General features: G+C 39.5%; 1 protein-coding gene across 2 annotated transcripts in view; it reads right to left on the bottom strand.

Annotated features, from left to right (window-relative positions):
- The window catches only part of EXT1 (exostosin glycosyltransferase 1), a 276,461-nt gene that overhangs the window by 8,403 nt on the left and 244,563 nt on the right, over nucleotides 1-23,495 (bottom strand). For both annotated transcript variants that reach the window (XM_058564830.1, XM_058564831.1), the window contains 6 exons: nucleotides 22,146-22,265; nucleotides 14,774-14,906; nucleotides 12,109-12,227; nucleotides 10,924-11,019; nucleotides 6,007-6,096; nucleotides 680-840 (listed from right to left, as the gene is read on the bottom strand). In XM_058564830.1, the coding sequence (XP_058420813.1) occupies nucleotides 680-840; nucleotides 6,007-6,096; nucleotides 10,924-11,019; nucleotides 12,109-12,227; nucleotides 14,774-14,906; nucleotides 22,146-22,265 (719 nt within the window). The remainder of the gene's footprint in view (nucleotides 1-679; nucleotides 841-6,006; nucleotides 6,097-10,923; nucleotides 11,020-12,108; nucleotides 12,228-14,773; nucleotides 14,907-22,145; nucleotides 22,266-23,495) is intronic.

Here is a 23,495-nt window from a genome sequence, read left to right on the forward strand (position 1 = left end):
GTATTTATTCTGGCTATTCCCTATGCCATAGCCCTCTTCCTACAGATATTCTCTTGGCTGACTTCCTCTGCTCCTTGAAGACTCTGCTCAAACTCACCTGCTCCATGAGGATCACCCTGGCCACTCTCTAACCTGCCCTTTCTCTGCCTTCAGCACTTCTGATTCTTTACCCTGTCAATGTTTGAATAGTTTTGTTGTTTTCTTCTACGTTGTCTTTTTGCTATATAACTCATCTCCTTAACACATTATAAAATTATTATGTATATTGTGTCTCCTCCTGTTAGAATATAAGACCTAAACAGGCAGGGATTTTTTTCTATTTTACTCAATGGTAAATCCGAGCACTTAGAACAGTGCCTGGGAGGAAGGCGCTCAGTTAAGTATTTACTTTTGTTGTTATTCAAAATATTCAGTTACTCAATACACACTGAGTATGTCTTCAGACTTCAGACTAACGGAAGAGGTTACTCTACCATAATTTCTGGAAATGCAATAAGCCAAGAGGTTTTATTGGTTTCAAAGACACATGTTGGCCACATCAACAAAACTGAAACAGCAATGCAAATTAATTTTTGTTAATGTTAACAACATTTTGCCCAAGTTCCTACTTATGCAGCAGCCAAAAACTAATATAAGGAGCTATATAAAGATCCAGGGGCGAGATGTCTGAGTTCCTCACTTGTGGTAAATAGCAGCTCCTGTCAACACCATGGAGTAGTCGTTCGTCCACTTGGACGTGTACCCCCACCGCTCTTTAGAGTTATCCCAGAAATGGCTGCGCGCGGGGTACCCCACAATCCTCTCGGGGAAGCTCTGCCACACCGTGAAGGCAAAATCCACCTGCAGGCAGAACACAAGCCAAACAAGCAATCAACAGTGTTAACAAATGTCAACAAAACATTACCTTCCCCCTGCTAATTCATAAAGCAAAATCCCGGGACTGTTGCGAAACATTAATTCCATGTATTCATCAGCAAATTAAACTGACTGCTTGACATTTTGCCCCGTAATTATGCACATTTTAATGTTTTCGGTTAAAGAAACTTCAGATCAGTGTGGAAATGCAAGAAGGAAAAAAAAAAACACATTTGCCGATATGTCCTTTAGAAATCCGGTCTGTTCAAGCTAAAAACAAGGGAAAAAGCAGTTGCTTCCCCCCGCCCCACCCTGGGGGTGCTCGTGACCGCCGAGTCCCGTGAGGCACACACGCATCTGTTTTAGAAATGGGAGCAGATTTCCTATAGACGTTCAGAGTATGAATATAGAGCAGACCTCATAACCAGCACACAGCAAAGGCACAGGGACTAAAATAAAAGCATCCTCTTACAAGCAAGAGAAAAGATGTTTAAAAGGCACACAAGTTGCAACAGGAATACAGAGCAGCTATCCTATAGAAATAACAATGCAGGCTTCTTGGGTTTGAAGATACACAGTGCAGGGGAAACTAGAAAAAGCATACCCAGAGAAAAATCACCAAGAGAACGTGGGGACAAGGCCATGTGAAGCCACAGGATTCTTGTAAAGCACACACAGCTAAATGTAAACTAACATTTGTAACTAGCGCAGAGTCTGTTTTCTAATGTGTAAGCTCACTTCTGATTTTCTGTGATTATTTGATGAATGATAAATAATACACAGAAAGCAAAAATAATAGTAAACAATCATATAATGCTCATAATTGTGTAGTGCTTATAATGTCACAGGTGTTATAGGTACTTACACATTTTAACTCATCTAATCCTCACAAAAACCTGTAATGTAGGTAATTTTATAGTCTCCACTTCATAGAGGGGGAAGCTAAGGTATATGGAGATTCCAGTAATTTGCCTGAGCTAGTAAATGGCAGAGCTAAGATTCAAACCCAGGCCACTGGGTCACAGATTTGGTGTGTACTGTTATCATAGCCTCCCTTTTAGCTCTGTTGCTACAGTGTTAAAAGCAATTGATCCCTTATGCAGGTCACACATTCACCCTACAACCTGTGCCCTATCTCTTCTTGACAAGCAAAGCAGATGGAAATTTCATTTGTTCCACAAATATTTCAAGTTCTAGCACTGTGATGGTGGCTAGGGGACTGAGAGATGCTGGCCAGTCCATTTCGTACCCTCTCAGAGGATCAAAAGCAGAGAAAATAACTATTCAAAATAGCCAAAAGGTGAAAACAACTCAAATTCCATCAACTGATGGATAAACCAAATGTGGTATATCCATACAATGGAACATTATACAGCTATAAAAAAGAATGAAGCAATGATACACGCTACAACATGGACAAACTTTGAGAACCTTACGATGTGCACAAGAAGCCACACAAAAGGCCATACATGGTGTGATTCCATTTATATGAAATGTCCATAATAAGCAAATCCACAGAGACAGAAAATAGATTGATGGTTCAAAAGGCTAGGGAGTGACTGATTAATGGGTATGAGGTTTCCTTTTACGGTGATGAAAATGTTTCAGAATTAAGATAGAGGTAATGAGTAATGACTGTACAACACTGCGAATGTACTAAAAATGCCACTGAAATTACACATTTTAAAATGATTAACTTTATGTTATGTGACTTTTACCTCAATTAAAAAAAATAGGCAAAGCAAATAACCCTAGATCAATATTTCCCAAGCTTTTACCACGTGTATAACATCATCCCCACTTTTGCCACATTCCCATCCCACACGTTAATGACTTAATATTTGTCTTTAAAGTACCTATTCGTTTTTTCTTTTTCTCTTAGTCTCATCCTGGGTAAACATGTCAGTGAAATCCTAAGTTTGATCTCTGGCTACATTATTTTCTAACAAACATTAAGGTAAATAATAATTGTTAAAATGAAATATGCTTGCCATAAACTATAAAACTATTTAATGTGCACAAACCATCTTTGGGGAAACACTGGCCTGGGTGATTTCTAAGGGTCCTTTTATCTCCAAGTTCTTTGGGCTTAGTTAGAAGTCATTATTTTTGTAAACAGCTATAAATTCAAATTTTTACGAAAATCTAGTTTGGTACCCTATCTCAAAATAAGAAAGCCTTAACAATACAGCTTGTTCCCCTAAACTAGAACATTTAGTGGGGGGAAAGTTGGGTGGTGGTGCCTGCATTAAGAAAGCAGGGCATCTCAAAGTTAAAAAGACAGCAGAGGAGAGGACAATATTTGCCAGAAAATTGAAATCAGGTTGCCATAACCTGCACATGGTCCCTGGCGTTCAATACTAATGGTGCCAACTGATGGGATAGTATATTATACAGACATCATCAAAGAATCAGCCCGGCTGTCAGCACTCTTTGGGGTTTTCCATTATTCTTTGAAAAGAAAACACATGCACTGTCAACTACTGTAGAACCCGATGGGGTGTTTTCATCACATGAATTTCTTACTATCTCAAAGCCGTTTCAAGCTATTTCAAAAGAACTCAAAAGTAAATTCAGATAAAACTATGATTCTTGTGATAGTTCCGCTTTCATGCAGATCATTAACACATCAAAGAAGGCAAAGGTCAGCTCAAGGGCCCTTTTCTCTTAAAAACCAACATCTGTTTTCTTTTGAGAATTTGCAGCAACCCAGATAAATGTAAATAACTATAAACCAACTATATCTAATACCCTTTAGAGGATGCTGTTAAAAAATCTATCCTTCACACTACAGAGAGACATTTAAACAAGCTAAGAATCCTTAGAGAGGGAATAAAATGAACCAACGTCTATTCACCTAAAAAGAGAGAAAAGAGAAGTCCTTGTCTTGGACCATTTGAGGTGACACAACCACTCCACTGATCAGCGGGCAAAAGTAAACCAGACTGCTGGCCTCTTAAATTTCCATACCATTTTCAACCCATGTTGACTTCTAATGACTTCACATACAACACATGTTCCTCCCAGCATGCATTGAGTGGCTGGAATTGCTATTCTTTGAAGAGCACGCAGCTATATCACAGCAGCTGAAAGTTATTTCACCATGGGGCAGGGATAAACAAATTCTAGAGTGAGGCTAATTGTCCTGTGCTCAGGGGAAGGTATAAGTTGAGTCAATAGTTCAGGTCATGGGATAATGATTTAGGTATATGTTGTAGTTGTTGTGACCATATGTTCTGCCATGGCAATGTGCTGTTTTTCCTGTGTTTGTCCTTTAAGATCCCCTCTCCACTCTTCTTGCCATGCTCTGTGCCCTGGGATGACGGAATCTTATGGACAGCACAACCTGGTCTTCCTTGCTGGCTGGTGGCTGATTGGGTTAGATAAATGGGAGTCGCCAGCAGGAAAATGGAGGTAAGATAGAGAGAGAGGTCGGGGTATTTCTTCCCTGCTCCCTCCCAGCTTTCGCACCAGAGATCTGGCAGTTGTCACATCCCTCCATGATCACAGCTCTTATAAGCAGTCTCTTCTTCCCAGGTCCATCTCTCAGGAACTGTGGAAACACTATTTCCTTCCCTTGCTCCTTCAGGCCTCGGGGCGGGAGCTGCTTCCCGCTCTTGCTCCTCTCCAGGTGCCTCACCATCTCTGTGGAGTCCTTTAACCCCACCCACCTCCCTAAATAATCCTCACTTCCTTCATGTGAATCACTTGATTTGAATTCTGCTGGCTGCCAGGACTCTGAAAGCTACAGGCAGGAATTGTGTGATCACAGTACCTGGCATGGAGACCAGAACAAAGAAATCCCTCAATAAATACTTGTTGAATGAGTGTGTTCCAGGGATGCCAGCTTCTTTTGCAGGAAGCAGTAGAAAAATGCACGTTGGAGTGTTTCATACCCCATATTCCATAGCCGTCTTTCCCTTTGAACATTAAGCGTATCTTCTCCCCTCCCACCCCTTTCTCCTGCCGACCTATACATGACACAATTGGCTGTGTGTTCACACTTTAATCCCCTCAGCATGCATCCTTCCAGTCACTCATTCACCAAGTATTTATAGAGCTTGGGCTACACAGAAAGCATTTTACCAAGGTGAGGCCCAGGACATTGTGTCCTGGGGTTATTTAGGTTGCCCTTGCACATAACGTCTGTTCAACTCCATTTGAAGGAAATTGGAAGCATCCATGGAATTTCAAGAAAGAGACACTGAGACTGCCAGCCGAGGTTAACACCAAGTCCTGGCTTACGTGGGCAGCAGGCCATTAGAATCAGACTGGGGTCCAGGAAAGTGCATGCTGGTAAATGCTGATGTTTAAATTGAAAAGAAAATGATTATGAATAAAAAGGAAAAAAGAAAGGGAAAAGCATAAGGAGTTAAGTCTCCACGCTTCTTAGCAGCTACACTTAATAATGTATTTCTGATACAGTACATTTTTATATAACTGTCTTTGGTCCCTTCTGTGGTTTCAAGTAAGGTTTCAGAGATCAATACTCATTCGAGTTGTAAAAATTGGTTTTCTATCATATCTATCTTTCCTCTCTCTCTTCCTCACACATTCTTTGTGCAATCTTAGTTTTGGCACAAACCCTGATCATCTGAAATAGCAGGGATCTCCATCTCAGCCTTGAAGTGAAACCATTTGCTCTTGTGTGGGTGAAAGAAAATGAGCACTTTAAACCAAGACCGAAAAACTGCCTTTAGAACCCAGAATAGTGTTCCCTAACAAAGGCAACACACACCTGCACAGGCATTAGGATAACTGGGGAAGGACAGGCTGTTGGCTCTGGACAGCGTTTCAAGACAATGCTAAACAGGTACTCCCCGCTGCCCGCCCTTGGTTCTGCTGCACACCTGCCCACAGCTATGCTGTTTAAAAGCAAAAAAGGAGGGCAGGCAGGAGGGGAGAGGTGAGGCACAGCCATGCAAATGAGGAGCCAATTAGCAGAGAAAACAAAGGGGAAATGCCCTCGTCAGGGTGCCAGGTGGTGGCAAGGTGCTAACAGGAACTGGGTTGATTAAAACCAACTCTGCAGGAAGTTTTGAAAAACGTTTTCAACTTGGTCAAGGCAAGGGCAAAAAAAGCGCTGGCTCCTTGGGGTTTGGGGCAACTGCCTGAAGAGCCCACCACCTGCTCCTCGGGCATGGCGCTTACCTCCGTGGTTGAAAGCACGGTGTCCTCGTCAAGGCTGAGCACTGCGTCTGTGACGATGTTGTCATAGGGCAGAAAACGGCTGCTCATGACCTGGGAGTAAGGAAAAAGCAGTCAGAAGGGGCAGAATTAGGGAAAAGAGAGGTAACTTTAGAGTCCTGTTTTCAGGAAACTTCCCCATCCTCACTTTCAGAAAGAATGTTCTACCACCATGTCACCCCTCAACATTGAAGACTTCCATTTCCCATCAGAGCAGATTCATTTGTTCCACAATTATTGGGCACTTCCTGCATACAGACATCTTGCTAATCAAAGAGAGTACAAAGGTAAATAAGAGATGTTCTTGGTCTTGGAGGAGTTCACAGTCTGCAGAGACCCAGATGCAGATGATCAGTCCTAGCCTGATATGCAAAGTGCCAGGAGATCACAGGATGCAGCAATCAGAGGCTTGGAAGAGCAGGTGAAGCCGTCACAGAAGTGACATTGAAGCAGGACCTTGATGGACAGGAATTCACCAGGTACACATAGAAATGAGGCCTAACAGTCAGAGAGCTCAGTAGATGCAAAGGCATGAAAGAGAGACCCAACACTCTGAGGCCAGGCGAGAGTGGATGGATGACACAGGGATTCCAAGTGTGGAACACACACCACTGGAAGGCTAGGTTACTGTAGGAGGTGTTCGGACAAACATTTAAAAATTCTACTCTTTATTTATTTTAGTGCAGATTAGAAAAAATATATACATATATTAGTAGCTATAGCAATAAAAGGTCATAGTCAAGTTATTTTAAAAAAATTCCATTAAAATGAAAAGTAAGCTGATTTAAAGAAAAATATTAAACAAACAATTGCACATGTGGTCCATGGGTTTAGGAAATCGTGAAGATAGTATATGAGTAAAGTTTGGGCAACACCAGGATAAGGCAAGGTGAGGTGTGTGTATGTGTATGTGTGTGTGTGGTGAGGGCTTTGGGGACAAAGACATCAATTGGGAACATTAAGACTGGAAAGACTCCTCTGTGACAGTCACAGCCTAAACCTTTGTGTTGAACGTACCGTAGAATAACTAACCACGAGAATGACGATATTAGAATAACATATTTTTTAAACATTTACTATGTACCAGGAAATGTTCCAAGTTCTTTATGTACATCACCTTGTTTCATCTTTATGACACCCCCATTTTATAGGTGAGAAAACTCAGGCACAGAGAGGTTAAGTATCTTGTTCAAGATGGATCCACCAGCCTTTCATCCTGGATGGTGTGATTCTATAGGGCACCTCAGCCACTATACTATACCTGTCTCAGGTTTGAAAAGGACCTCAAAAGTGAATTTGGGACACACATGGCAATCTCACATTCACCACCTTCCTCTGGAAGTTACAGTAACAGTTATGACACCCTCTCTAAATTCACACTTGGAGAGCGAGAAAAAGGACCCACTTGCCATCAACTCTCAAGGCACAAATGCCAGGGAACGAAGCAGTTGGGAAATAGAGATAAAGGAAAAAGGGTGACACTAAACCTGGCTGTCAAGGGTATGCTCTCCACAAATCTGAACACCCTCCACCCCACCGCCCCAAAGAAGCCCAAGCTATATTTACATCAAGAAGCCAGCTCATCCATAAGCCTCGTCTCAGATTCGGTTTACATGCCTGTGAAGCTACTGGAGTGCTTATGATATTAAAAGATGGACGTGCCTACTCTAACCCATCTCTGGGAGCTCAATGGATGAAATCTGCAGCATTAATGGCTCCAGGGTCCGCTCCTACACATCTGTCAACTGGGTCAAGTTTTTTTTTTCTTTCTTTCTCAGATTTTTGAAATAAAATAAAATACAAAGCGATCAGCAACCCCATATACACAGTACTCGGAAACATCAGCCTGAAGCAATTCTTGATGCTGTTTACACGTCTACCCACTAACGCAGAAACCATTAGCTGCCAGCTTAGCAATGCCCTGACCTTTCCTTGTTAAGCCCACAGGGCAGAGCTGTAAAGACAAGGCCTATAAATTCAAAATAGAATTTTGCAGCCAAAGCAGCAAACACATCAATTTTAAATTCAAGGCTAGACATGGAGATTCTAAAAGGGGAATGATGTATGGCTTCTTCCCCATCATGTGCCCAACCACTGGTTTTAAAAGGATCTATTTCCTTTTTCTGAACCTGCTTCATCAACAGAGGTTAAGAGCCCATAAGCTAGCCACTTCCAAATTCTAGTTTGGAAACTAGAGGCTCTCTTTCAAATACCTTGCCACAGCTACACTGCAAAAGTTGAATGGATTAGCATGAAAGGAACCAATGCACTTACAAAGTCAACCTTGAGTGAGCTGAGTTTTCCTCATTAGTTCATTTAAGAAATATTTAGCTACCATATACCAGTATACCACTTGGTCATTTCCTAGCCCCTTCTGGAATTAACAAACATGGCTAGGAAATGACCAAGACTCAAAAAGTTTACTGCCTAATGGGGAAGATAAGAAATTATAATCATACAAAGCACAGTAAGAGTTAACATTTATCAAGCAGCTACCGTGTGCAGCCACACTTCTAAGTACATTTACATGTATAGTATCAGATCATTTGATCCTTATCTACCCTATTAGTTAGGTATTATGATTTCTTCCATTTACTGAAGGAGTGATTGAGGCACAGAGTTAAATCACTTGCCTTAGGTCACAGGAAAGTAAGTCTGACTCTAGAGCCCATCATACAAACCATAACATTACAATGGTTCCCAGAAGAGTAGTGGACTTTATTGAACCCTTGGTGTACCACATGCACAGGGCTAAGTACTTGTTATCCAGTATCTCATGTAATCCTCAAAATGGGCCCAAGTCTTAGCCCGGGGTCCCTAGAATACAGAGCCTGAAGCAAGACTTAAGTGCAAATGCTTTACTAGGTGGTGCAATTCCAGGGCAGTGAGAGTGAGGGAAAAGGAACCATGTGGCCCACTGGTATCAGTGGCCAAGGTGGAGGCTAGGACTGAACAAATGGCCAGAAAGCCCGGTTATACCTATGGCTGGGAGAATCTGAGGTATCTTATAAAACACATCTGATAAAGCCCACGAGAAAGGTACTATTGTTATCATTGTCATCTTATAAAGAAAGAAACTGGGTCTACTTGCTGAGAGTGAAAATATAAAACCAATCAATGAGTCTGTGCATAAAAATGCAATACTAATTGCAGAAGTCAGAATGGCTCCCAGGGAGTCAATCAGACTGTATCGTTTTTGAATATTCTGACATATTCAAAGAAAGACTTATCTACTAGAAGGAGATCTAGTCACCCATGGAAGCACAAAGAATCCCAAAGTTCAAAGTTAATAGCATCCATCTGAGCACTGTTCAGGGCCTCAGGCATTAGTACTGGAGAGAAAGATTAAGGGGTTGTAGGTAGAAGATTTTGGCGTGCCAGTCTCTTTTGTGAAACCACACCTATGGTGAGATGGATTCTTAACAAGACATAAGAATGATGCCATGTGATTATTCTAATTCCCACTTTTTCTTGTTACATGCTTACCAAGCAGCTCTCTGATAACCAGGTTGCTTGACTCCAGCCCTAAGAATGCCATGACTACATTTGTCATATTCCCCACTGTGCTCTAACATGTTGCACAGTGCCCAGCACACAGTAGGCACTCATACATTGGAAATGAATAGATAATGCACTGATCATCTCGTCCATGTGACAGTTACAATTCTCATTGCATTATATCGAACCCTATAAAACTGCCACTTTTAGCAAGACAAATGATGATTTCAAATGGTTCAACCTAATAAATTGATACTTTTTATTCTGGCTCACAGATGTTTTACTTAGTGTGAGACAATCTCTCATGACCTGATTCCATGAGGAGTGACAAAGGAAGTCACTTGGATGACACAGCTTCACCAATCTCAGTTTTATTTAGAGGTGACTAATTTCTTCACAATGGATAGGATCCACAAGAAAGCAACAAGCAGAAGCTAGAGAAAACAGAACTCACTTCTGGCTTCCAATGGCAGAAGAAATTTCAAAGAGGAGGTAGCGCGTGAATGGGGGCCTCAAGAATGTAGGGGAGGTTTGATAACAGAGATGAAGAGTTGAGGATGTGAGGTCAAGACTTACAGCAAATGGGAAAGACAAAAATTAGAGGTGGGAAGGGACACAGCGCAATTCAGATAACCAGGACTGATTAAATTTGCTTAGAGGACAGGGTCTGTAGGAGAAAGCATCAAGGAGACTGGGAAGGCTGGCTAAGGCCAGATTAAACATGGCCTCAAATGTCAATTTAAGGCCTTAGCAAATAGAGTCCCAGAAGGGCAATGAGATGATTAAGAAGATCATTCAGTTCAAGACAAAATGAATCAGAGAATGGAAGTGGGGGGCTAGGAGGCAGCATTCATGAGAGTCTCTGAGGGAGACACTCAAAGAAAATTAAGGTGAAAATGTCCTCTTTAAGATAAATGTGAGGAAGAAGTACTATTCTTAAAGACACAACTAATTCAGATGAATCAGCTAAGCAAACCTCATGCATCACCACCACCACCATCAGCCTCATCTTCATCTTCATCATTTATGGAAAGATTACTATTGCCAGGCCCTGAATTCATTTAATCCTAATAGCAACCCTGTGAGGTATGTATTATTATTTCCATCCTGTAGATGAGGAAACTGAGGCTTAGAGGAGGAAAGTATATACAGGGTCACAAATCTCCTAAAAGTCAGTGTTGGGACTGAGGTTTCCCTGATCTGAAAGCCTATGGCTGTCAAAGCTGAAGGCATTCAGAGACAGGTACAGTTTTAGAAAAAACAGTCCATGGCCAGCAACTTCCATGAGCAGGAGGAAGACAACTAGGGCCAACACTCAAAGCGCCCCATGGAGAAATGAAGATTCCTCGGTGGGCCCACACTTAACTCCCCTTCAAGTCCTACCTTGCTTTCTCCTTCAATGACGATGACAGGCACAGCAGTGGCAGGCCAGCGGTGTTTGGCTGGTAGGGGCTTGTCACAATTCCATAGAACTATGATCTGAAAGGGACAGGGGATCATTAGATGGTTTGGTAAGGCTGGATTTATACAGGCCTCCAGCCCAACATTTCTTCTCTTAGAGAGAGAGCGAGGAGATGGAGATCTAAGCAAGGCAGAATGGCAGACATCAAAACTGAATTTGAAAGGGAGTCCACCTCCACACAACCTTCAGAACCTGATCACTTCAACAACTAGAGACAGAGGACAAAAAGAGTAACCTAGAAAAATTATGTCAAGGAGGTAGGAGAAAGCTGGGGAGAAAAGAAGTAATTTCAGGGTTGCTGGATCTTCAGAAAGTGGTGTGCTAAATTCTGATATCTTATGATGACAAGTGAGATAACAACACTGATCAAATTAAATAAAAATGTATACTGAACATCTGCTGTGAACTGCGCTGCACCAGGCAATGTGGGAGAAATAAGAGAATGCAAGATGGAATTAGCATGAGCTCATGTTCTGGATTCTCCACAATGGCTGCTGATTTTATGTGACTTCATTATTTCCAATAAATGCATTTATTTCAAAAAAACATACTTCAACATGATTTAATTCTTTCCTTATTTGTAAACTTGCTTATATAAACTAATTTACAAATCAGAAAAACCACTGTTCAAGTATGGGAGTGATGCTAATTTGGAAAATATTCTCACCGTAGGTATAATCTTCTGCTCTCAATTTTATAATTAGTCATAGTGGCTGTGAAAGAAAAGTTGGTGCCTTCTGACAACAACAAGTCTGTTTCTTCCACTGAAACTTAGTTTTCTGGGTCCTCCTAGGGGCACTTCTGATGTTCCTTTATAACTCTGACATTTAAAAACAAAATAATGTGCTTACATATTCTGTAAAGAATGTGTTGGTGAATATGTGTATTCTTTACCTTACCCCAGTGCAAAGACCTCTTTGTAACCCATCCCTTACCTGTGCCAGATTTCACTTCCAAGAACCTCTAAGTTGACAAAAAGGGCATAACAAGGCATGACAAATGAAAGGGGAGTAATGGGGCATGATGTTAGACGGGTCCCAGGGAGCAAAGTGTGGGAGTCCACTGAGCTGGAGGAGGCAGTGCTGCTCTGTCAGCCCCCCACTCACCTGGGCACAGTACTGGGATTTGGCTGCAGCCACAAGAAGTTTCAACACTGGCTGGGACTGAGAGACCAGGGGGGTCACTGCATGGATGACTGCAGTGAATTTGGAGGGGGGCTTTAAACCTGAAATAGAAAGGGGAGAGGAGCCTAATGAAGCACTGAAAAACAAGACTTGGAAAATTACTCCTTGCTCCATTGCCTCACCCTGGAGCTAAGGTTCCCATCTAGCATATTTTTCCTTTGCCTCTTATGTCCTGACAGAACCAAAGCAAGGTGAAAAGCTGCTAGTTAACTGCTGCCTGAGTCTAGAGATCTCGATAATTGACAGCTCAATGTCCATTTCCAGGTTCTTCCTTTGATATCCTTTCCCCCCTTGGGGATGCATCTTTGATCTCCCTTCTGCTTTTTACTTACCGAAAGTCTAAATACACACACACACACACACACACACACACACACACCATTCACCACTGTCAACTCAAGAAACGTCTACTCCAGTCACTCACATCCTGGGATGGGTTTACGTAAATGTGCTCTCTCTCCCAGGGTATTTGTATGTGTCTTCTTAATTACATAGTTAAGGAGGTTTTGCCTCATCAATACTATTTCACTTAATAACTTGCAAGTGGTGAAGGTTAAAAGAACAGCATCCAGAGCCTGACTGCCTAGGTTTGAGGCCCAGTTCTACCACTTAGTGGTGGTGGGATTCTAGAAAAATTACTTAACCCTCTGTGTTTCCACAGCTGTGAAATGGAGCTGATAGTAACAGTATCAAACTTAATGGGTTGTTATTAGAATTCAATTAAATGACTTAATGCATACAAAGCACTTAGAACAGGACCTAGCAAATAATAAGTGCTCAATATGAGTTCACTGCTATCATAATCATCATCACCATCATCACTTCCAAGAATCTCTTCTTTGTGTAGCAGTGACATAGCCGAGGGAAAAAGCATGCGATGTAGGCTTCTGCCAACTGTGTGCTCTGAAGTCCTATGTAGAAAGGTAACATGCAAAACAACCCCTGTCACCAAACAGAAGGAAGGAGATGGCTTCTCCTCCTAATGAGTTTCCCCATAAGAACTCACTAAGAAATTGGAGACAGGTTAAAAAGCCTTTTAAAACTTCATTAGTTTGGACCCACTAATTTTGCATTTTAGTAGCTCAAATGCGAATAGGAGAGTGCAGGGACATTCAAGTTAAACTTTGATATTGATGGGACAGAGGTAAGAATCAGACTATACACACTAAAAAATTATACAAATATTTTGTAGAGCAAATTATATCATCCAATTAATACTTTAATTGAATGTTAGAAAGAAGCTAACTTTCCCACTATCTAGACACACATTCAAGGTTTTGCCAAGTAAGAAGAATAAATACAATGGAGGGGTTGGTTCCTTTTTTAACAGTGAAGAAGAGTCATTGCTGTTAGATTTTCCCGTAATAGTTTAAGAAGCATCATTTACACATTTCTGGCATGCTAACTCCAAATGAAAATCTTAATACTCTATAAGAAATATGTAGAAATTTTATCAAATACTGCCTTACTCTGAAAATTACTAAATTCTAAACGTATTACCAGTGTAGACCATTCACTGATTTTGATATAGTTCTCATAACATGTTTGGTTTAGATTAAATGGTTCTTTGCCACTGGTTGATATTTCAGGTCATGAATTTCTTTAAGTTTCATCTTAGCTAAATATGTACAACTCAAAAAAGGGTAAGGTAGTCATTGGAGAATAAATATCAGCATTGGGTGAAAAATCTAGAGTCTTCTTGCCACATCAACTTGAATCTCTGCTTGAGAGTGGAGATTGTATCTCATTTGACTTTTTATTTCTACCACCTTGCATAGCATTAACATTGCACATAAGAGGAGCACAATAAATGTTGAATGAGTGATAAATTTGTCCCTTGCCATATATTCCTTTTTTTGTGTGTGTGAGGAAGATTAGCCCTGAGCTAACATCCATGCTAATCCTCCTCTTTTTGCTGAGGAAGACCAACTCTGAGCTAACATCTATTGCCAATCCTCCTCCTTTTTTCCCCCAAAGCCCCAGTAGATAGTTGTACGTCATAGCTGCACATCCTTCTAGTTGCTGTATGTGGGACGCGGCCCCAGCATGGCCGGAGAAGTGGATCGGTGCGCGCCCGGGATCCAAACCCGGGCTGCCAATAGCGGAGCGCGCATGCTTAACTGCTAAGCCACGGGGCCAGCCCCCTTGTCATATATTCTTAAATCTTTCTCCTTTCCCTTTATTAATTCAGTTTTTCTTTGGTCTGAGATAGAGAAGTTGGAATTGTGAAAAAAATAATTGGGGAGAGATCTCCTAGCTCCATTTTATATATGATGAGACTTAAAATTGTAGCCAACCCATTGTCATGTTCAAAATGATCATAATTTGGAGAGTCTATTTCTCTGAAACACCTCTACTACAAATAAAGTGTAGTGGCTCAGATAAGACAGAAATTTTTTCATTCTGCAATGCTTTGCTGGATTTATCATTCTTGACCTTGAGACACCATTTATGACGGGGCTCTAGAAAGCAATCTCCAATGCAGGCTGTTGGGAAGCCCCTGCTACAGAACAGAAGAATCAAGGGACCTTAATTCTGGACATCTGGAGGCTAAAGAACAGTAACTCCCCGGAAGGAGCTCACTTACCTAAATTAGCATAGTAGTAAGGAAAATCTCCCAGATAAGATGAATACTGTGGTAGTACGAACAATCCTCCCGGATGTTTGTTCCATATTAAACTGTTACGTGATATGTGCTTGAATATTCTGTCCTGAATAATCTAGAAAACAAAAACATAGCACATGGTGAGGATGAGACTTGGATGGTATTTGACAAGGATCATGCTGAATCCAAACTAGAGGGATGATGACACTCAGCGTGGTGACTCTACCCCCAATTCCCCACTGATAAAAATGTATGCAACACAAAGAGAGTGACAGAGCAAGGGAAAAGAGCGAGCGAGAGAGAAAGAGATGAATTAGAGTTAATCAAATTTACTGACTAAACTTCAGTTTAACCACAAATTCTCTCTTGTCTTTCTGTAATAACAAGTCCGTGCTCATTTCAACGTAGAGTGTGTGGACCAGTTTCTTTGATGGTTGAGCATCTAGCAGCAGTTCTAGATCCACATCAGGAAGATGTGTTCTCAGTGCACAGAGATGTCCATGTGGACACTGAACTGGGAGCATACTGAAGGTAAGATGCATTCTAGAAGGTGTTGAGGTTTTGATCTCTTCCATTAATTCAGGAGGGATCCATTTGCTTGTCATATTTTGTTTTCCTTTCCAAGTCAATTGTAGGACTTAGGGGGACTGGTTAGCTGAAGTTTTTCTTTATTTCCTCTCAAAAACTAGTGAGTTAACAATTGCTCAAAACATCCTACATAATAGGACGAGAACCATGGCTCATGAAGACTATTAATAGCCAGGCTAGTTCATTAGTTTCTTTGGACTTTGAGACCTTGCAGATCATTAAATTCTACATTTAGAGTCAAACATTCTCCCATCCTGAATCATTTGTCAGATGAATGTGATTAGTCCACTCTTCAGATTTCTGTGACTTTCAAACACCTGTAATTATACCATCCACTCATTAAGATTATGATTTGGCAAATAATTAACTTGATACAGAATTTCATGTTTTCAGCAATGTTTTTTTTTTTTTCCTGCACTTAAAAAAAAAGAAAAAGCCTGCATATGTCTCAAGAGATTTAAGACCTAAATCGTCATTTTCCAGGTCCCCATTTAACGCAATGTGATTTTAAGTACAAACCATTTTAAATGGAATTCTGTTATTTGCTAAGGTTATTAATACTCTCATCTCATCCCACCTGGTGACTAGACAAGTAATAAAGTGAACTACATTTATCTTTGCAAACCTTATCATGTTTATATTTCTTAATGAGAGAGAAGAAAGGAAGCAAAGAGGAAATTTAGAAGAACTCAAATATCTTAGTTCAATGGTTTCTGCATTTTATCTGTCCCCCAGATCAAAACTGCTAATTTTACATGGCTAGGTAGACGTTTCTAATTTGACGGAGATTTTAGGAACCTAGCTAAAATATTAATGTTTACTCTTTGTGGTACAGCAGAGATGTGTTAAAATGCTGTTGTCTAGGCATTAATTATGAGAAAATTGTCATGGCTGTGAAGGGCTTTTACATTGCTAGCAATTTTACTTTCGATACCATTTATCCCAGTTTTTTATTATTTGTACCTTTCAAATTTACTGTCTATTTATTTTCTTTTATAGTTTTTCACTTAGATCCTCTCTTTTTTTGCTTTCCAAATTTATGTACTTTCTAGTATGTGGTCACTTAAATAAGTTTGGTATCAAGACATAGAATAAATTGACAATAGCATCATAAATCCAACCAACATACAAATGACATGGAACTCAGAGATGTCACAAAATAGGTCACCATTCACTTCAGGTCTCTCGGTGGTATGCTTCCCATTGTCATAGACTCTTTTTGGTTTGGTATCACAACACCGTTGTCTTTTCGAATTCAAGGATGCGATGTTAGAGTATTCTTCTGAAATACCAATAAGTGTTTTATACCCTCTTCAAAGGGATCTTGACGGGAAGATATCAGCAAAGGTATAAGAGCAATTGCAAATGTAGAATTTAACCTGGGTCAAGCAATTTGCCACCTTTACATCTCACCTTCATGATTTGTAATAAAATAATAAAATATCACATTAATTATAACAACATCCCAGAATTTGTTAGGAATAACTGCCTAAGTTTTTACAGTTTTTAAGACTCGATGTTTTTGTCTTTGGAAAAAAAAACTCATTTCTGTGTTCCTTTCCTAGGCATAGATTTTTCCGTTTTTATACAGCTATAATATCATAGATATTATCTATTATAGATATATTTCCAGATTATTAACAGTATTCATAGTTTACTTATCCTAAATGACCAACAATAGTGCATTTTTTTCCCTTGCAAAGCAAGGAACGTATATATGAATAAAATTTTTCCACCTTTAGGATTGATTCTTCAGCACTTTGTAAAAGAATATGAACACTTTTAAGCCTGTTCATATGTATTGCCAAATGTCTTTTTAAAAGGTTTATATCAACTTGCCTTCTCAAAAGTTTGAGAGAGTATGGATCTCATTTCACCAAGTAGAAAGGTCGTTTTATCCCTTTCCTAATGTCCGATTCTGCCTATCACTACACTAAACAGCTCCCAGGATCCTTGCAGGGCACTGAGTGCTCACTCTTTATTGTTGTGGAAGAAGATATCACATTTAGAGGTTGGACACTTCTTTGGCTATAAAGAAAATCAACACATACATACACACAAACACATGTACACACGATACAAGATTTTTTTCATTATAGCTCCACATGGCACCCTCAATAGGGATAATATTTCTTATTAATGTGAATTCAAAGGGAAGAATGGCTCTTTACTTTTCCTTTGTCTGTGCCATCTGTTTTTTAAATAATGGACTATTGGTTACAGTCATTCTGTGTGGCCCTGACTTGGTCTTTTGACCAATGCAATGTTGGCTAATACATGCAGTACCACCATATGCCACTTCGTTCCAAGAAAAAGCAATTTTCTATTTCCATTATCTCACTGATATTAAAATTTCATTGTACAACAGCATCAGCGATACCATGGTTTGAATGTGCATGGTTAAATAACCGAAGAGAAAAATGGAGAATGAATACTTCATAAAACTCCACAAAAAATGTGCTTTCCAAGCTACCATTAGCTGTTTTAATGTATTATTACAATCTCATGCACTTTTCTTTTGCTCACCTTGATTCTGACTGAACTCCTATGGTTCAATCCTTAGTGCCATGTTACTGTTGTGCAATATTCTGACAAATAATGGAATCCATGAACAACGTCTTTGCAGTATTTTAACATTATCCCATCATTACTTCTCAATTTGCACAAAAAACTGAGCTCCAAAAAGCCTAGCTCTTATTAAATAGTTCTTTAATTCCAAGATGCAGAATTAGGAAATTTCAATCAGACTAGAAATACTAATTGAATCCCAAATACGACAGAGTGCAGCACAATAGAATGTACCAACAACTTGACCCGGGCATTGGAGAGAAGGATGAGGCGTACTGTTTTCAATTGTGTTTAAGCACCACCTACAACTCAAAGGCTCATAATCTCCAAAGACCAAGTAATCCTCTGCCATGGCCTAGAATACAGCAAGTAAGGAAGAAACAGTCTCAGTGTAGAACATCCTGAAAGCAAGGGATCCTCAAATCTATGTTGTTGAAGGGTAACTCTGAATTATCCTCATACCTCTGGAGCTCCAGCAGGGACTGAATGACTTATATCATTTAAGTTCTGAGCCAAGTGAGCATTTTTGATGTGTGATACTTAAATCGTTCTTATAAACACATTGACTTTGTTTATTTCTGTATGTGGATGTCATTTTCTGCCATTTTCTCTGCTTTCCTGTTTATGTTGAATTCTGGGATAATCTGAGTTCTGAATTAAAAAGGGAAACTGGATGGTATCTCTCATGCAATTTGGTTGAGAGGTCAAATTGTTACAATCCAATCTTGAAACCATATAAAGGAGATTTGACAGTTGCTGTAAATTGAATGAAGTATATGGTCTATAGTGTTTTCAAAACAACTATGTCACTAAAAGTACTGCACAGCTTAAATCCAAGGCCTTTCCAAGCAGAGAGATGAAAACAGCTTGATTTAAGATCCTATTCTGATGAATATAATGCATCCAACTGCTATTACAGAATAATTGAGCACTGCTAACTTAACAAGCAAGAGACCAGATCTATGCAATAAACCATACTCAAAAGAAATGTAATTAATGAGATACTATCTTTCAACTGGCAAATTAGCGAAGTTGTGTATGTGTGTGTTTTAATTATGATCCTTAAGGCTGATAAGAATGCAGCAAGAGAGGGTCTCCCCCAGACAACTTGTGCAAGTCTAGATTGATATAACCTTTTTGAAGAGTAATTTGTTGATACATATCTTGGGCCTTAGAAATGCCTAGACTCTTTGGCTGAGTAATCCCAGCTCAAAGACTCTATCCTAAAGAAATGGAGGTGTAGACTAAGATACACGTAGAAAGTCATTATTTGGAATAAAGACATCTATATCTATAAAAAAGTAATTATAAACATCATTAATAGTCAACAATAGCAGACTGGTTAAATAGTAGAGGTTTACCATGGCTAAATAATAGAAGTTTACCAATGGATGGCATACAGGGTGAAAAAAAGGAAAACATGTGGCCTGAGTATATTAAAATGGACAACTGATAGGGCAGAATTAAAAGGCCAGAAACAGACTCTAAGATGCATAAAAGTGGCATGTGAAAACAGCAAGGAAAGAAAAACTTAGGAAATATATGGGACAACTATATAATCATTTATCCAAAAAAGACAAGTTTAGATTTTTCAACACAGATCATATGTAAGTAAACTAGATTAAATAGCTAAATGAGGAAATTAACCATGAAAGTACTAGAAAAATCTTAAGTAAATGTGTATGTCTGTGGGTGTGGGGGTGGGTGTGTGTAAATAAAATTATGGGTCAAAAAGTCCTTTCTACACAGATGAAAAGATTGCCCAATCATAAACAAAATAGAAAGGCAGACCACAAACTGGGGGAAAATATTTGCAACACAAGAATGAAAGGGTTAATATTTTTAATATAATAAGCTCTTAAAAATTAATGAGAAAAAGTACGACAACACTGTGGCCATTTCTATTTCTTTCATTGTGAGTTGCCTGAACAAGAAATATATGAAAAATATTCATTCTAAATAATATCCTAAGATATATAAATTAGAAAAATAATGATTTATCCTTTAAAAGACATAATATCCAATACTGTTTAAAGAGAAAAAAAATCATAACAGATCCTCTCATATAAGTTGGAGGAAGTATAAATTAGTTCAATTCTATTGGAGGAAAATGGGCAATTTTTATCAGAAATCTTTACATGTGGCATATTCTTTGAACCAGGACTATGAATTCAAGGAATTTATCCTAAGGAAGTAATCCTGAACCTGCACAACAATTTGGTTCTCAGGCTATTTCGATGACATGTATAAAAATGAAAAACCAGAAACAACTGTAATGTCCCCAAATTGGGGATTAATTTTAAAAAATTAAGTGATATCATAAATAGCATATTATATACTCATTAAAATAATTACAGTTGGGGCCAGCCCTGCCTGGTGGTGAAGTTCAGCATGCTCCATTTTGGTGGCCCAGGTTTGGTTCCTGGGCACGGACCTACACCACTTATTAGCAGCCATGCTGTGGCAGAGACCCACATGCAAAACAGAGGAAGACTGGCACAGATGTTAGCTCAGGGCAAATCTTCCTCAAGAAAAAAAAAAAAAATTATAGAAAAAATCCAATAATATTAGAAAATATAACAATATATTATTAAGCAGAAAAAAACAGGTTATAAACTAAGTATAGAAAGACCCCTTTTAAAATTAGAAATTACAACGTATTTATAAATTTGCATAGAAAAAAACTAATATAGATGTGTTGTGTATATAAATGTCAATAGTGATTTTGTATGGGTAGATTATATTTTTATGCTTTAAGTATTTTCCATTATTTTCTAAAATGAACATGCACTTCTTTGATAAAAAGCACTCTTATTCCAAAAATAAAAAATAATTGACATTCAATTTTCCTTAAGGAGGACTAGGAAGGGTCTTGCATGGAGGACAGGATGGAAGAAAAGAAAAGGGTAGAATCTATTACATATTCAAATCTGCTGCTATGAACAAAAGTGAAAATTCAATCAATTTTAATTGAGAAGAGTGCTTTTGGAGTAAGAGAAGTTTGCTTGCACTAAGGAAGCCCTTGAAAGCCATTTTGACCTTGTCTCCTTTATAGATGGGCCTTGGGTCCAAAATAGCCCTTTTAACTTAGTTCCAGGATGAAACAATGCACACCATTCATGAGAGGACACTCCACTTAGAACATGTCCCCAGGTGAGAGCAGGAATCAGCTTAGGCTTGGGGTAGGTAAATGCCCCAGTATGCCTGGGGCATGGCCAGCACTGGCCCTGATACCCAGTGATGTGGACAAAACAGGGTGACTTCAGTTTTCTTGTGTATGCTCCAAATTACATTATCTTTTGGAGCAGTAATCACTATATGGAGTATTTTCAAAGTAAATACTCCAAAAGTGAGGCCACAAATGCCCCCACCTCATTATGCGAACACTCAGAATCACCTCAATGCTCTGCCTCACCAGAGGACCTCTGCTCTCCTTCCTGCAAGCCTGTAATTCATGAGTGTGCAGTTTCCTAAATCTTTTCTTAGCTCTTTGAGCTACTCTGGTGTAGCCTCAGGCCACTGCTACCTACTCTACTTCCAAAGGTTTTAATGACCTCCATGCTTCCCTTTCCTTTTTCCTTCCTGCCTGAAAAAAAGCAACTTGAAGATGGGCACCCATTTGCCTAGAAGATTTTTTGATTTCATAAAGTTTAACTATTTCCGCACCACAGAGGTATAATCATGATTTTCTTCTTAACACAGCCTTGCAACATTAATGCTGGTTGAGTTGCATATGTCTTGAGAATTAATTTTGCTGTCTCTCGACACCATTGGACTATGGTGCCCAGTACACTATTCATATTTTTAGAGTGGTAGAAGATTTTCTCCTACTTGCTCACTATCTATTTTCTAAATGGGCTCCAGAAATATGTCTTCAAAGGATGCCACTGAGTGTGAATGACAGGAGGGCAGTCATTAGCCACATATCCCTGAAATGATGTAAGACAGAGGCGATCTCTGTGTCAAGAAGTGTAATCTCTCCCCATGTCAATTTTCCTCTGTGGAGTTTGTCAGGAATGGGAGTATTTGCTTAGGTATGGCAAAGCAGGTAAAAGGGGGTTAACTGACGTATCCAAGTACAGAAAATTCAGTTTTGCCCCATTAGACCAATTACACATCACCAATAGCAAAACAACAGGCTGAGAAAAGTGTATAAAGGACCATTATTCAAGACCAAGAGCCAAGTGGTCTCACTTACCTCTAGTGTAGTTAATACAATCTTCTCAACTGAAGAAAAATAAGCCTCCCACAAGAATTGTGTCTGCTGTCTAAGTGCTAGGATTTTATCCTGATGAATAGACCTGATTGTAGAAGGAATCTGTAACACAAGGGGAACATGTCATAACTATAACTGGAAAACAATGCGATGCCGTTTGATCAAAATAACCTACTTGGGTTAGGCTTTTATTCTTCATAGCATTCAGCTTGAAGCACACAGATCTACTAAAAATCACGAACCCCTATGTTGAAATGCCCTTAAGAGGTGTCAGGTACAAAGAGCATTTACTGGGAATCAGCTTTAATGACTTTTAATGCATGCAAGTTAGAGTTCACCTCTATGATTTGGAAGCAGCTTATCAGTTGCTTATAGTATTCTTATAGTAGCAATTGCTGTTTTCTCCTCTCCGAGTCCCGCAGATCCTCAATCCTGCATATGGAAAACCAAATTTTACAGAGAGAGAGCTACGGGCCTTGGGGAAAGGCTGAAAGACAACATGCCCCAAGCACTTTTAAGACATGCCATGCCAGTGACTACAAATTATCTATAAAAGAGCTTTTTGGGGGCATCTCTGAGCCTCTCCATTTAAACTGAAGCTAGGGTTAGTCATTTCTATGTGCACATCCCTCCTACTTCACCCTGAGAGTTTTCCTGCTCCCCAGATCTCTCTTTCTGGCTCCAGCCCGTACCTCAATCTAATTTAATCTGTCAAACGTCACACATGTTTAGCCATCACTGCTCTCTACCAGGCTACACAATATTAAAGGAGGGATCCATGTCTTGTCCATCCTGCTGCACATTTTAAGGCTAGGAGAGTGGCTTTTATATAGCGGTTATTCAAGAAATAAGGGCTGAATTGAACATGGCCATCTGAAGGCACCACAGGGATATCATTATTTTTACTAGCAATACAGCTTAATGGTTAAGCACAGGGACTCAGGAGTTAGACCAAGGTGGGATTCTTGGCTCTACCATTTACTAGCTATGCTTCCTTGGATAAGCTATTGATCTCTCAAAGATTCTATTTCCTCATTTACAAAGTGGGGATACAGTACTAACATCATAAGGTTGTAATGAAGATCATATATATACATGCTTAGCACAGGGCTTAGAACATGCGAAGCTTAATTAATATAGCAATTATTACTACTACTACTATTATTATTGATATAAGAGTGATGATATTCAAAGTTGGACCAATTGCTTAATGTCTGCGTGTGAACCTGCTTGGGTCTGGAGCTCTGAAATGTACTTCCTGGTTTCTGGTGAGTTTCCTGGGCTTGCTCCCTATCTTCACCTATAGTTCAAGGTCTATTTCATCTATGGAGT

Source organism: Diceros bicornis, chromosome 21 (assembly GCF_020826845.1).
Source record: "Diceros bicornis minor isolate mBicDic1 chromosome 21, mDicBic1.mat.cur, whole genome shotgun sequence".
Taxonomy (NCBI): domain Eukaryota; kingdom Metazoa; phylum Chordata; class Mammalia; order Perissodactyla; family Rhinocerotidae; genus Diceros; species Diceros bicornis.